Below are 14,703 nucleotides of genomic sequence, written 5' to 3'. Positions count from 1 at the left end.
CAGTCAATTCGGTCAGAAAATGCCCGTTATCTTCTGCTGCCATGATTTCACCTCCTCTGGCCTTGGGCCTCTGTCTCTGTCTTCATGGGCTTGAGTTTTTGTTCCCAGAGCTTAACGTTCCTTAGCTTGAACAGACAATTCTTAAACCTAATATTGTTAGTCATCTTATTAATCATGTGCTTAATTTCTCAATATTTCTATACCACCATAAGACTGAAATTAAATCTGTTTCATCGTCGTTACATTTTCTATTACTAAGGTAACGGTCTTCATTACTTCATTCAGAATAATGCATGGAAGATGTGTGTTCTCAAAATAAATAATGAACTTCATTTTTCACTGTAGCAGCAGCCTTGTTTTTTTCCCCTGTGCCTCTCCTTCTTCCTCCCATTTAAGTTTAGTAGAAATCTTTTAGGAGTCTTACAGCCTTGTAAAGCAAAAGGTACTCCAAGTAGAAAATGTGAAGCACAAGCAACAACCTTTTGAGTGTGGTTGAATTGTGTAACAGAGGGATAATACTGTCAAAGTGTGTAGTATCAACATCTTACTACTTTCAAATTTAATATTCAACTAGGAGTCACTTTTTTGACTTCCTGGAGGGAAGACCTAAAGGAAATGCACACGTTAGTTCATGCTTTTCTCATTTTAAAGTTGCCTTAGTAATCTCAAGGGGTAGAGTAATTTTCTGAAACATTTGAAGGCTCTTTTCCTCCTCTTGAAGTCTTAGTGTGATATATAAGGGGAATTGTATGTGAAATACAAAGCTTTATATTTGATCTGTTTGGTTTGGTTTTTTAAATTGAAAGTGAAATAATGCTCTCATACAAGGAGCATTGAGTCTGACATCTTAAGTACGCATTCAGTAAATAAAGTTCTTGGATGTTTTTGTACTGACAATACTTTATTCAAGTTTATTTCAAACTGCTTTTGGACTTTTTGTTGAACAGCTAGGATGGTGTGGTGTTTCTGTGTGATCTGTGTGTTGTGGAGTGTAGTCAAAACTGGCTGGTATTAATGGGGATAGGGGAAGGAAAGAACTGAAGGAACTCTACATTCCCTTAAGTATAACTATCTGAACTCCTAGCCAGTTGATCTTCAGTTGAAGCAGTTGTTGTACATATAGAAAAAAAAGTGTTGTTTCTCCTGTAGGTCTGTATAGATTAAGAGCATGACAGAAAAGTCAAGTCACTACATGCTTGAGTCTTTTCTCTCCAGACTTTCAGCTGGTACAAGAGGCACAGCTTTGTAATTAATACCTTGTAAGTTAGAAGTGATAGAAACAAGTTCTTTGTCCTTAGGCCAGCTGCTAACTCACTGGCTTTGTCCAAAGTAAGTTGCATTTATTTAGTTAGTCTGTAAAAGAGGACGATGAAAGTTTTATTAAAAAAAATGAAATATGGGTCTTAGGTTTTAGGGAACAATCCAAATTCTTCCTAATTAGTACCACTGAGGTATGTTTCTTGTTGAGGTGTCCTTATGATTGAAGTGGAATGTTATGTAAAAATAACACACCTTTTTCAGCAAGAAGCCAACTTTCCGTTAGCAGTTTGCCTTGTGTGATGCCGCAAGTTAAAAATAAGTCTTATTAGCAATGCATAGCTGTGCCATTTATGAGTGTGGAGAGGATTCTTCTGATGACATTAGTAAAATTTACTGATTGCATTTGGTTGTCTTTATTGGGTTAATAGCCCAAAGTACAACATACAGTATCTGGGCTTTGAATATTTGTTGGTGAGTGTGAAGTGTGCAAAAAGAAGTACGCCCCTCTCTGGAAAACAGAGACTAAATTTGTAAGCTTCTGACTTTGTAAATGAAATTTATCCAAATGTTTAATCAGAAATTGGTTGATATTAATTAAATATTCAAAAGTGTAATTTTTATGAATTAGTCTGTTTAAAATAAACCCCTCTCTAGCCATGCCTGAATGATAGCATTGGTTAGATATCTCAACTATGTTAGTAGAAAAACCACAGATTTCCAGGATAAATAAAATATAGCTGCTGACACTCCATTAACCACTCTGATAAGGATGTTGGCTTAATACCTTGAGTGAAGGTGCATCTTTTGAACTTTTTCTCATTTTATTTTTAAATTTTCTCTAATGAAACAAGGATTTGTGTTTGTCATTTTCCTTTATGGATCCCATTTTTTTTTTTTACCCCAGTCATGAACTATGTGTTGGTATTATAATGGTATTCTTCTAAGTCTTCTATCTCAAGTGCGCTAGGGGGGTATACAAATCTACTTTTATGAATTAAATGGCAGAATTGAAGAAAGCATTGTGGAGGCAGGCAGTGAGTCCTAACTTGGTCCTGATGAGTTATTTGCAGTGTACTATGCTCTCACTATTTTTTTTCTGACTTTTTTTTTAACTGGTGAACATATTTTCCTTGTTTAGGTTTATTATTGGCAACGTATTTCTTTAGCAGTGTAGTGCTGAAAGGATTTGTCATGAGAAAAAATGAGGTATTTTTAGAAAACTGAATTTCTTTAAAAAAAACCAAGCAGAAGTTGTAACCTCAATCCATATTCACTGAAACGTGAGTAAAGCCATTTGTCTGACACAGCTGTCAACTTCCTCCAGCTGAAATAATGTCTGTATTTTTTTAAGATAAGTCCTCTAAAGTAGAAAGCAGACCTCATGCACACTTGAACCAAATAAAGTACAGTGAACTGAAGACACCCTCCCATCAGTCGCTGTGCTGTGGAGTCTTTGGATTCCAGGCAGCAGTCTCAGCTGTCCCAGTTTAGGTTATGTTGTATCAGGATTGGCTGTATCCATGTTCTGCCTCCTCCCTTTTCTAAATTTCACTGGGGGAAGGCTCAAGGCAAGGATTAAATGTAGAAGCTATCACCAGGCTTCCCCAGTGCAGCTGGCACCATGGATGGGCTTCAGAGCAGCTCCTGCTAGCTCTGTAAGCCTTCCACTCTGCCTCCTCGCTCACTATGTTTCCTCTGAAAAGATTTTGAGTACAACAATTCAAGAAGAATTCTTCCTCCCGGTTAACACAGCTTTATTATCAAGTCTTTTACCTCTTGATTGTTGGAAAAAAATCTTTTAAAAACTGACCATCAGAAAACTAGACCTTGAAAGAAAAAGCCAAAGAATTCGAGTAACTTAAATATACTGAGCAAAACCTAGTTGCCTTGAACTCAAGCACATTCAGAGGAAACAAAGTAAGACCAGAGGTACCTGCCATGCCTGTTGGCAGAGTTGAAAGTCCACCCTCTGCCTCTCTTCCTAGGGACAGCAACCACGAATGCCGGGTGTGCAGAGTGACACTGGTGGGTTTGTCAGCATATGCCAAGCACATCTCCAGCCAGCTGCACAAAGACAGTGTTGATGCCCATGACAGAAAAGAAGAAGAGAAAGAAGAGGCAGAAGAAGAATACTTTGACAAAGAACTCATTCAGCTAATCAAGCAAAGGAAGGAACGGAACCGGTGAGTTTTCCTCTCTCCTCTTAGGTCATATAATTGCTTTTAACACAGTTAGGATATGCTTCCAAGGCTTAGGTCCTCTTGAAGCATCAATTGCCTGTAGTTAGTGTACTTAAGAGAACAATCCAAGGAGACCTGTGTGGATGTTGTAGTTTCAATATGTAAATATGATTCTGCTGAATGTTCTTGTTGCGTTGATCTACTACTAGTGAGGAAGTACAACTATTCTCTATTATGGATAAAAACAGTTCCCAGTGTGGAATCCTATGTATTGAGAGCCCTAATATTTTGACGTTTGATACCCATTTAACTGAAAGGGGTAAAGTTAATAAATCTGACAGTAGTGTAATATTGTTTGGGATGGGGGGTGTCTGTAGGAACTGAGCCTTTTAGAAACTGTTGCTGAACATGCTTTGTGGTAAAAGTTTAAATTGTCTGTTTTTAAAATGAATTGGATTGTTCAGTCAATGTCCCACTGAAATCCTGTAATCTTTGAATGAAATTTCTTACCTGTTCTATCTTACTGCTTACCATTAGCGAAACATAATTCTTGTGGCTCACTGTGAAACAGAAGGCTGCAGAGAGTATTATGTATTGGCTTTTATATTCCATGTGACTCTGCAAGTGTGCACTACTAATACGATGTTCCAGCTGGGAATACACTGTTTTAATAGATTTATGGCAAGGTGATGGTATTAAGGGGGCATATGATTTTTTAAAAGAAGCTCTTGCTTGCTGTGGCTGGAAATTTCTATGAGCACCTCCATGTGCATAAATCTGTCGAGATTATTTGGTTTTAACACCATTCTGTCATACTAGGGCTGGTCATATTTTCCTATTGCTGAATGTAGGTAGCAGCAATGTCACTTTCCCTGGTTTTGTGGTAAAGGAGTAGTACTGTCAGTACAGTTGTATTGCGAGGCAACTAAAATCTTATTAAAATCTCTCTCTGCTGGATACTGGTTTGGAGAGTGGAAAAAAAGGAAGTACATGGGTTAAGTTACTAATACAGCAAAATTGTTTCTATTGGATCATAATCAAATTGAGTCAGCTCCTAGAACTTACGGTATCACTTAGACATAGTTTCTTTGAATTCTTGTCCTAGAGATTGTTTTATCTTATGCAGTAGGCCATTTCCCATTAGAGAGTAATTATTTGTGCATCTTTTAGCAAAACTGGAATGTGTTGAAAACTTAAATAGTAGTACAATATGAATTTTCAGTTTACTCAAATCAATTGTTTTTGAGCAGTAGTGTGCAAGTTTCCTGTCTTGCTTGTCCAGGGATCTAGAATGAATGTATTCCTGTAATGTCAGATAAAAGCATTTCTGTAATCCATTTTTGGGAAAACTTTCAATAAAAACTCCTCATTTGGTAGAATAAATACTTAGAGAGTTTAGACTGACCCTGGGAATAGCTGTCAGTGTTAAGGTAGCATTTATCTTTAAATGTACATGTGATAATTTACCACGTGTTCATGGTAAGTCGCCAAGCACAAGTACTATTCAAAGGGCAGTAGACAGTTCTTCTGGGAGGCTCATACAGACTCGGCATTGCATGCTGTGAACTGTATTTTTATATCTGAGGTACAACTGCTGTGGATGCTTTACATCTGTGTTTTAAGTTAAGCTTTATAAACTGAGACATGATCTCCACTAAGTAGAATAACTGCTTTTCGCAGCCTGGCTTTCCTTGTGTTTTGTATCAGTTCACTTTAGTTACGCCATCAGAATGGTCTTCAGAAAAAAATAATTATCTCACTACTAATGAATTTCTCAAATTACAAAAATTATTCAACAGAAAGCTTTCTTCTTGTTTGTTTCTTATTAGTCCAATAACTAATAAAAATAAAGGAATATTATCTTCCAAGTTACATAAATACTTAAGAATTAATCTATTGAACTGTCCCTGCACTGAATCAGTTCTTCTAAGAGCAGTTTTGAAATACCGTATTTAAGTAAAGGTACAACATTAGTTTTGAAAGTCAAACGCTACAGAAGCCTGAACAGTAAAGCAGCTAAAAAGTTATCTCTGCTTCTTTCTATTAAAAAAATTAAGTGTAATTAAATTAAGTGTAAAAAAAAAAATAAAATGCATGAGGCTTGTGTGCTGTTGGATTTCAGTAGAATGGCATCAGAATTTAGGTTTTTCTCAATTGTTTTGTAGGCAAGCTGAACCAGGCTGTGCAAACAAAGAATTAGAATGTGAAGATAGGAGATCACAGAGAAGGCGAGAAGAAAGAGGTACTTACAAAGAAAGAGAAGCTTATGATCAGTCATCATGGCATCATCATAATGCATCACAAAGGGACTGGAAGTGGGAAAAGGATGATTATATTAGTCCTAGACAAGGCAAATTTTCACACTCTCAGAGGATCCTTAATACAAACAGACATTCAGGTGGCCCAAAGGGACGCTCTGGGAGGCACCAGAATGTTTCAGGAAGCTCTTCAAGTCGTCATAACTATGTGACTTCTGGAAATGCTTGGCATGCAAGAGGGCGGGGAGGAGGAACATCAAATTGGCATCATGGTGCCAGGGAGAGAAATTCTACTTGGCACTCAGAAGGAACAAGTCATTTTTCTAGCTGGAATTCCAAGAGTTATGGAGGAAACTGGAAATCTAATTCTCATGGTGCAAATGGCTGGATTTTTGGAAACTCGGGAGATGCATATTCAGTAGAGCCAAATAAATATAATAAGGAAAGATATGCATGGCAGCGTCAGGAGAAAGACACTGATGTTCTGCCATACAGAGATCAAAAAAATAGGGGTGACTTGCTTGATTTTACTAGTGATAAACTTCCTTCTGAGGGTATGTTGGATTTCGGTATGTCGAAGCAACAGGAAAGCAAAATTTCAAGATCCAGTGGAAAAAGTGGCAGTCCTTCCAGAGATAAAATGTATCGGTGGACTCCCTATCCATCCCAGAAATCTGCAGAGCAGCAACCACAGTCTGAAGATAACATTTCTAAAAGTCCAGATAAAATGGGTTCTGTATTTTTGCCTCTTACTGTTTCATCAATGAAAGGAAAAACTTGTGAAGTCAGTGTTAGCCTTGCAAAACTTAAAAAATGTGAAGCATCTTCCCCTTGTAATGTAACCTCAGATCACCTTGATTCTTGCAAGGTAATGAAAGACTGTTCCAATGGTGAAAAGCCTGACAAAGACAATGGCAGAAGTAATAAGATGCCATCACTGAAATCCCCCCTTCTGAATATCACAGATGTGAAGTTACCTTCCCCAAAGCAAGACACAAACAGTCTCTTAAAAAATGTCAGGCTTCTGTTATCCTCAACTAGAGGCAAAGAGCAGAATCATTTGAATGCACTGAACTTGGAAACAAACAGTTTCTCCTCTTATTCATCAAAGCTGAAGGGTGCATGTCCTGGGAACTTAAAAAACAACAAAGATGTGCTTGGTAGAAATCTTGGGGAGCCTATCAATAACTTAAGTGAAGCGGAACAAAACCCCAAAGATGTTCAGTCCAACCCTTCCTTGCGAAATATTACCTTAAGCTCCTGCAAGGATACAGCTGACCAGAGTGGGGAAGAAACTGAGAAAGTATTGCCAAAGAGTGAGTTCAGACTAGATTTATTAGAAGATGTAAGCGATGATGATTTAACAGGAAGCGAGAAGTCAGAAGCAAGAATTGAAAAGTTGTGTTCTTCTGTTAGTTCTTGCTTACCCTGTGATACTCCAGAAGGTAAACCTGCCACCTCTGAAAAGGAAGATGATGAAAAGCCAGCTCCTTCAAGTATTGCTTCTGCTGACATAAAAGATTCTGTGTTTCAGATGGAATCCACAGTTTCTCCATCAAGTGGTCAGGACCATTTGCATGTGGATTTGAAAGCCTCCTCACAGGATGGAGAAGGGGATGAAGAGCAAGTCAAGTCACACGATCACTTTGAAATGGAAGGTTTTGAAAATCCTTCAGATCATGAGCTGCAAAAAGGAGGAAGCCAGTCACTAGGCCTCCTTCTTCCTGATTTAAGCAAACTTGGCCTTCCTGCCTCTCTGCAAAGAGACCTGACACGACATATTAGTCTGAAGAGCAAAGTTGGGACACATCTTCCAGAGCCCAATCTCAATAACGCACGTCGCATTCGGAATGTGAGCGGCCATCGGAAAAGTGAGACTGAGAAGGAGTCGGGGCTTAAACCCACCCTCAGGCAAATTCTTAGTGCTTCCCGGCGAAATGTAAACTGGGATCAAGTCATCCAGCAGGTAACCAAGAAGAAACAGGAACTTGGCAAAGGTTTACCAAGGTTGGTAGCTTTCAGATCTAACCATGCCTCTCAGCGTGTTGAGGGGGGAGGGCTGTATTTCTCCAAATCTGAAATGAATTCCTTAGTCCTAGAATTAAGACTTTAGAAGGAAGCTTTTTATACCACTGTCTTTTACATATACAAACATTTCAGTTTTTATGATTGCTTGCTGCTGTGGATGTCTATCTATAGATAATAGTATTCTGCTGCTGAGAAAAGATTCTGATCAGTTCATAATGGTTGGTTAGTATCTGAATATGGACACTAGCAGTATATTTGCTTTTCCAAGTTCAAGTAAGTGGAAGAATATAAAACGCAATCAGGATGTGAGCAACGCTGTGACAGTTGCTTATTTCTTCATTTATTTGGGACTACAACAAATACTTGCATTGCTATAGGGAGAATAAATGCTCCCTGTTCATTTGTTAATCTTTTAATCTGATATGCAGTTTGGTTTTGTGTTTAGAGGAAGCAATTATATAATACTTCATGTTTGAAACTTTCTTTAAACCTGAAGTTTTTGAAGTGTCTTGAAAAGATGTTATATTTGCTTATTCCAAACTTGATTTGAAATAATTACAATAACATGATTTCTGACTTGGAAATCATGCTGTCAGTTCCTCTCCACTAAATCTAATTTTGTGATACGCAAAAGAGATTCCATTGCCAGGTGAGACAGAAAGCACGGAATACCAGTGTAATATGCTGCCAGATCTCTTACATAAGTAATGTGCATTTGGGGAGAAGGGAGGCTCTTTTCTGGATTTAGCTGGCTTGTTACATGTGTATGTATTTTTCTTTTTATCATCTTAAAGGTTTGGCATAGAAATGGTGCCTCTTGTACAAAATGAGCAAGAGGGTCTAGAACTTGGTGAAGAATCTGATCTGTCTACTCTGGAAGGATTCCAGTGGGAAGGAATTTCCTTAGCAGTGCCTGGCTCAGCCAGAAAACGTAGCTTTTCTGAAAGCAGTGTCATTGCAGACAGAAATCCTTCTGCTTATAGTTTCTTCAGTGAACAAGCCAAAATAAACGAAAGTGGGCAAAGGCAAATAATTTCAGCTAACCACTCACATCATGTAACATCTGGGTGCAAGGCAAGTGCTGACATTGAGGCTGACTCGAAACAGGAAACATCTTCTCTTCCTTTGTCACCATTTATGTCGGAAAGAACTGAGACTAGTGGAAGAAGACACAGCCTACAAGCCACCTCTGAGGTCACAAGCCTCATAAAACAAGACCAGGAGAGCCCGGAGAAGAGAATACCTCTTCTTGAAAAACAAAATGTACTAGAAATCTCAGAAGAAAATCGTTCAGCTTCAACTAATGCTTCACTTCTTGCAGTGTCTAATAACGTGGATGCAGCTACAGACAGTAGCTGCACATCTGGTACTGAACAGAATGACAGCCAAGGAATTGGAAAGAAACGAAGAGCAACTGGAGTAAGTGTGCAATTTTGTTCAGCTTCGGTGCACTGAAAAATGTTTTTTTTCCCTGTCAATGGTCATTCAACCTTGAAATGATCTCTGCAAGGAGGACTTTCTCCATTTGATTGCCTTGTACATGGATAGCCTCAAACTAATTTGCTTGTTTGACTGAATTTTCTTTAAGAATCTTTTCTGTTTCTGCCTTGGTAGTGCAGGACTTCTGCCTAATCTTTTTTAATTAGTATAAATGGCAAATGCTCTTTAATTTTGATTTGGTAACTGGCATGCTATGCTGGTAAATGAGAGCTGCTAAAATATTTCCATGGAATTTCTTGGTGTTGTAGATAGAATCTTGGTGTTTCCCAACTTAAATGGAAGCTAGGCTGTAGCAGAAATTTGTCTTCCTTGGGTGTTCCTGGTTTTATGGTCAAGCAAGGAAAGACAACCCTTCTTACAAAATTATATACTTAAAATGATGTCTCTAAATCTGAATTTGTTTCACTGTCCTATCTTGGACTTACCCAAAGAAGGGGAAAAAAAATGTTTCTTGCCAAAATCCTCAAAATGGTTTCGTCATATGCAGAAAGCAGTGATTTTAGTTATTTACTGATTTAATCCTATAAATGCTCAACTAAAACTGTAGAGCACAAAATCTGATCCAGGCGTGGTCTTAAACATCTGAGCAAGTAGAAGGTTGTCAGCTTATTTAATATTTCTTCCTAGTTGGGATGAAGACATCCCTCTTACTTTGTTGCCCTCCCTCCTAAGGGCAGAGGGAAGCATGAGTTGTAGGAAAATGTGCAAAATTAATTGTATATTCTTCTCTGTGGGTACAAGTACTGGTTGGAAAGACCATGTTTGACTTTTCGATTTGGACAAAATTCCTCTTGTAACTTTTGTTAATAAATTATTTTACTTGCAGGAGGGATCTTCTCCTGAAATTCCTAGTCTAGAAAGAAAGAATAAGAGAAGAAAAATCAAAGGTAAAAAAGGTGAGTGTATATCGTACTATGTAAAACTGGTGTAGAGGTTATAAATAAATACCTAGTTGTATTTTGACTTGGCTAAAATGGTGGTTCCTTAATGTTACTTTGGTGCTTCTTGGGCTCTTACTGAAGATCATAGGGTAGACTGCTTTCGAATCTGCACCACATTTTTCTCTGAAGAGTTCCATCTTAATTTGTCAGAAATTATTTCTAAGATAAGACTTTGTGCCTCCTTTCTGCTTTCAGTTCATGTTCCTGGTTTCAGAGAGATGACCTTTGCTTTCTCCTGCTTAGGGAAGAGAAGTTTGTTGCCTCTTCAGATGGAAGTTCTGAAGGGAGAAGCACCCATCACTCCCTTCTAATTCAGCCATGCAACTTTCCCTTTCTACTTCTGGGTTGTCTCACCAGAAAACTTGTACTCCATAACTTGGGCTGTGTTCTGGTTTTGACATCTCCAGCAATACTTTTTTATTTTTTGACTCCTCCTTCCCTGCCCTTAATGGAAATGAATGTGGAATGCCTCATTACTTCCCGCTCCTGACCAAAGCAAACCCTTATTCTGGCATTAGGCAGGTCTTTCTCAAACATCCCTAACGCATCCACATCACCACGCATCAAAACGAATGATCTGTGTTCTAGGCAGAATGTTTTCTTCAGGAACTACATCCTTGTATCACCTTCTGGGAATTCTGGGGTCCAGAAGATAGCTTTCAAATGTCTCATTTTTCTTTTTATAATTATTTATATTAATAGTTGTTTGGAGTGCGGGGAAAATACTATGGATCTTCTTGTTGGAACTAATATTTCACTACTTGAAAAGGTGGTGTTTATCAGCCCCTGTGTTCAATGACTAGTGTCTACTATGGAGACTAATAACACATTCAACTTAGTAAAATCTCTCTTTCCCATTACTTTGCTTCAGCATCATCATTATTGTAGTAAATCTACTGAAGGATACTATAACCTGAATGAAACTAAGCAGTGCTCAAACTGAAACTTAATTTGCTTGGAGGAGCTGTGTAATGCCAGAGGACTCTAGAAAGTAGTATAGGAGGATCTTCTACTGAGTGCAGTGCTCAGTCTCTTTCTCAAGAGACTGCAAATGTGAATCTCATGGCCCAAAATCATCCTGGGTAGTAACTAATTTTTTTATCGTTGGTATCTTTTAAGCTGCCTTTCCTTGTCTTCTGGGTTATATGAATAATTTAAATCTTGTTTAGCTTAAATTTGACTCTGCCTTTTTGATTACATTAATGGAAAATGTGTTTTTGTACTTTATGTACACGTGTACTTCAAGGAAAGATCTTGGTGGGAGAGAATGACTTTGTTCAACTAACCAAATCAGTGCTGTCAAAGCTATGATGGAAGTAGTTACTAGAGTCAAGGCTGAGATCCTGTAAAGAGGAATACTGAACTTTGCTCTCTTTCATGTAGACATGGCTATTCTTGTGAACAGGTATTCGTTTTCAATTTCTTGTAAGACTGTTGGTGCTTGACCTAATTTATGTGATTTTTATATTCTGAGCTGGTAGTATTTCCTGAGATATCACATGTAATGTATTTTAATGTGTTGTCAAGCGCAATTATACTCTACGTTTTGTTTCTTTTTCAGAACGTTCTCAGGTAGACCAGCTGTTGACTATTTCACTGAGGGAAGAAGAGCTAAGCAAGTCCCTGCATAGTGTGGACAGCAGTCTCTTGCAGGCTAGGGCTGCCCTGCAGGCTGCGTATGTTGAGGTTCAACGGTTCCTTGTATTAAAGCAACAGGTAACGTGGCCTTTTGAGACTCTGAACTAGAATTTAGCAGTGTGGAAAACTGCCTTAAGTAGGACTGATTTAAATCACAACTGTTTTGCAGATAACCATGGAAATGAGTACACTGAGAAGTCAGAGAATCCAGATCTTGCAGGGGCTGCAAGGTATGGAATACCTTGAAACTACAACAGTGGAATGCTGACTCTCATATTCTTTGAACTCAGCATCTTGTAAAACTTGCATTTAACTTGGATTCACTCATTTAAAATGTTCAGTAAAACTGTAAGCTTTCAAGGTTGACGTGTTTGTTGTTGAATGTGGTCTGTCATCTTTGGTAGTGCCCTCTAGTGGCTTTTTTACAAATTTTTTTCTTCCTTGTCTATGTGTCCACAAGAAATGAGCTCTTGGTACCACTAAATTTTCCCGTAAAATGTGAACACTTTTGTTCTGTGGTTTGTTTTAATTGTCTCCCTTTTGCCATTAGAAACGTATGAACCTTCTGAGCTGTCAGAGCAACTTTCCTGCAGTGTCTTAAGTGAGAGAAGAAATACCAAGTCTCAGATGGTGACTGAGCTAATTCCTGCAAGCTCTTTCCTGCCCCTTTTGGACACTTTGTCTTCTTCTGTACCTTCACTGGGAGCTTCTGTTCATGTAAACATGCCATCACCATTCCAATCTTCTGCCATCATACCTGCTGCTCCTCCTGACTCCTCAGTACATGTTAAACGAGAACCTGTGTCTCCACAAGGCTCAGAAGAAAATGTGAATTGTGTACTCCAGAGCTCTCAATGTGCTTCACGAGCAGAAGAGGTAGAGCAGAAGGATGGTATGTATGGCTTATCTTTTGTTTTAAGAGAACTAGCTTTAAGAAAATAAGACTGAACTTGTAGGAAGCCACTACTCCCTACTTTTCCTTCACTTTCCCATTTTTTATTGTCACGTGTCATTGCATTATGTTTAAACATCAATGAAGAGAGGTTTCATTTTTCTTTAATGTTAGAGTTGGACAACTCGGAATGAAGATTTAGTGATCACTAGTTGCAGTGGCATGAAGCGCCCTGCTCGCAGAATCTTCAGACTTTATTGATGTCTGCACAGGCACAACAGAAGCTGAAGAGGTTTTTTAGATTTTTCTCATAAAGAAACCTTAAATGTATAGCTGTATTTAAATAATAAATACTTTTAAAATGTCTTCATCACATTAGCATATTTGTCAGTTTTCTACACACATTTTTGACATATTAAAAGCAAACATGTTCTTTTGATGTTTGTTTGTCAAATCAATGTGGTTTTGGTATTGATCAGCTTCTGTATGTGCTACATCTAAAATGAGTGTCTGCCATCAAATGAATTTGGTAAGCTGGGGAGGAAATAAGCATTTACCATGAGGTAAATCCTGTAATTTGGGGGAGAGGAATTCTCTCTGAGGGCAGACTGCTTTCTGGTGGTTGAACATCTGGTTTGTCAGCCTCCCTAGGAGGTCAGCTCAGCCTTGGTTTGAAGGAGCTGATTACCTTTGGTTTCCCCTAACCACCAACAGTCTCTCCCATCTGCAGAACTGAGTGATTCTGTTTTCTTGCATTACCATGGCGATGTCCTGCTTCCTTTTCTAACACCTGCAGTACTCCCCAGTGCTGAGAATTACTAACTTTTAGTTTTAGAAATTTCCGTTTAAGTTGCCAGTTACTTGTATTTTCCTGTTTGTTTTGTTTTTAAGTGACCAAGTTCCTTAGCTCTCCCTTCCTTTGGGAAATTAGGGATGCACAATGCTACAGGTGTATTCAGAATTTAAGGGTTTCTGTGCTTTCTTCCCAGTATAATTCAATACAATAACTGTTCAAACCTTGTCTAAGCATTTGTTTCTTCTGTATAGAGCGTTTTCTAACAGGTTGAAGCTGTGTATGACAGTTAGGGGTCGGGGAAGAAGTCTTTCATTGATTTACTTTAAATACAATGTACCCTACGCTGTCAGCAAGTTTTAGTTTTTATCTTGGAACTTCCCACCTGCAGAGGGTGTGGGGCGAGATGTTCACATTTAGGATGTCTCTAGTTGGATGCATAATTCCAGAGGGTCAGGTTTGTACTGTGATCTGTTAAACAGTCCAGTAGCTTTGTCCAAGCATTGCTGTAGGTTTAATTTGCTGGTTTCTAAGAGACTGAACCAGGGAAGTGTTTCAAATACTGTCAACTTCCCGTTTGTATTGACGGATCCCACCCAATAAATGCAGTGAACTTTAAACATCCTGTTCTGGATTGTAGTTTTTGCAAATGCAACCGGAGAATTTCAGGGTGTGGGAAACACAGCTGTGAGATGCTGCGCACACTCTTAGCTGCTCTCAGTTAAGAGGTTGGATTAATTTGATCGTATTAGCTTCAAATTAAAATGATAGGCAGAATATGTTTGTCCCATCGCTTAGTCCACCACAGATGAACTAACAGAGCTTACCCTGATGGCTTACAGTGCTGCCATTCCCACCCATAACTATGGTTGTGCGTGACTCCTCTACCTTGAGTTAGGTCCAGGTAACCCGGTAGAAATAATTAATGCAGATGGGTTAAGCACAGGGTCTTCAAACTGTCACGGAGCAGCTGAGACATAATAGGTGTGCACTGGTTGATACCAGTCCTAGGGCAGTGGTGACAGCTGGTAAGGGAGCACACAGTGCAGGATGGCAGCATCTGAAGCTGACAATGTAGGATTCACCAAAGGTTGTTTGTCAGAACTTAAAAAACATATAGTCAGCCAGCAGCTTGAATGATGTGCCCCATTCATTTGCTTCTGGATACGCAGATAAACATTTTATTCCCCAGCTATGTTTTTAAAGGCTGGAC

The 14,703-nt window shown here is 38.7% G+C and overlaps 1 protein-coding gene across 4 annotated transcripts in view; it reads left to right on the top strand.

Annotated features, from left to right (window-relative positions):
- Nucleotides 1–14,703, top strand: part of ZNF106 (zinc finger protein 106) — a 41,822-nt gene that overhangs the window by 13,447 nt on the left and 13,672 nt on the right. For all 4 annotated transcript variants that reach the window (XM_074909592.1, XM_074909589.1, XM_074909591.1 and 1 more), the window contains 7 exons: nucleotides 3,246–3,443; nucleotides 5,606–7,705; nucleotides 8,521–9,145; nucleotides 10,053–10,122; nucleotides 11,729–11,883; nucleotides 11,975–12,035; nucleotides 12,356–12,697. In XM_074909592.1, coding sequence (XP_074765693.1) covers nucleotides 3,246–3,443; nucleotides 5,606–7,705; nucleotides 8,521–9,145; nucleotides 10,053–10,122; nucleotides 11,729–11,883; nucleotides 11,975–12,035; nucleotides 12,356–12,697 — 3,551 coding nt within the window. The remainder of the gene's footprint in view (nucleotides 1–3,245; nucleotides 3,444–5,605; nucleotides 7,706–8,520; nucleotides 9,146–10,052; nucleotides 10,123–11,728; nucleotides 11,884–11,974; nucleotides 12,036–12,355; nucleotides 12,698–14,703) is intronic.

Source organism: Athene noctua, chromosome 6 (genome assembly GCF_965140245.1).
Source record: "Athene noctua chromosome 6, bAthNoc1.hap1.1, whole genome shotgun sequence".
NCBI lineage: Eukaryota > Metazoa > Chordata > Aves > Strigiformes > Strigidae > Athene > Athene noctua.
This window is presented reverse-complemented; position numbering and strand designations above follow the sequence as displayed.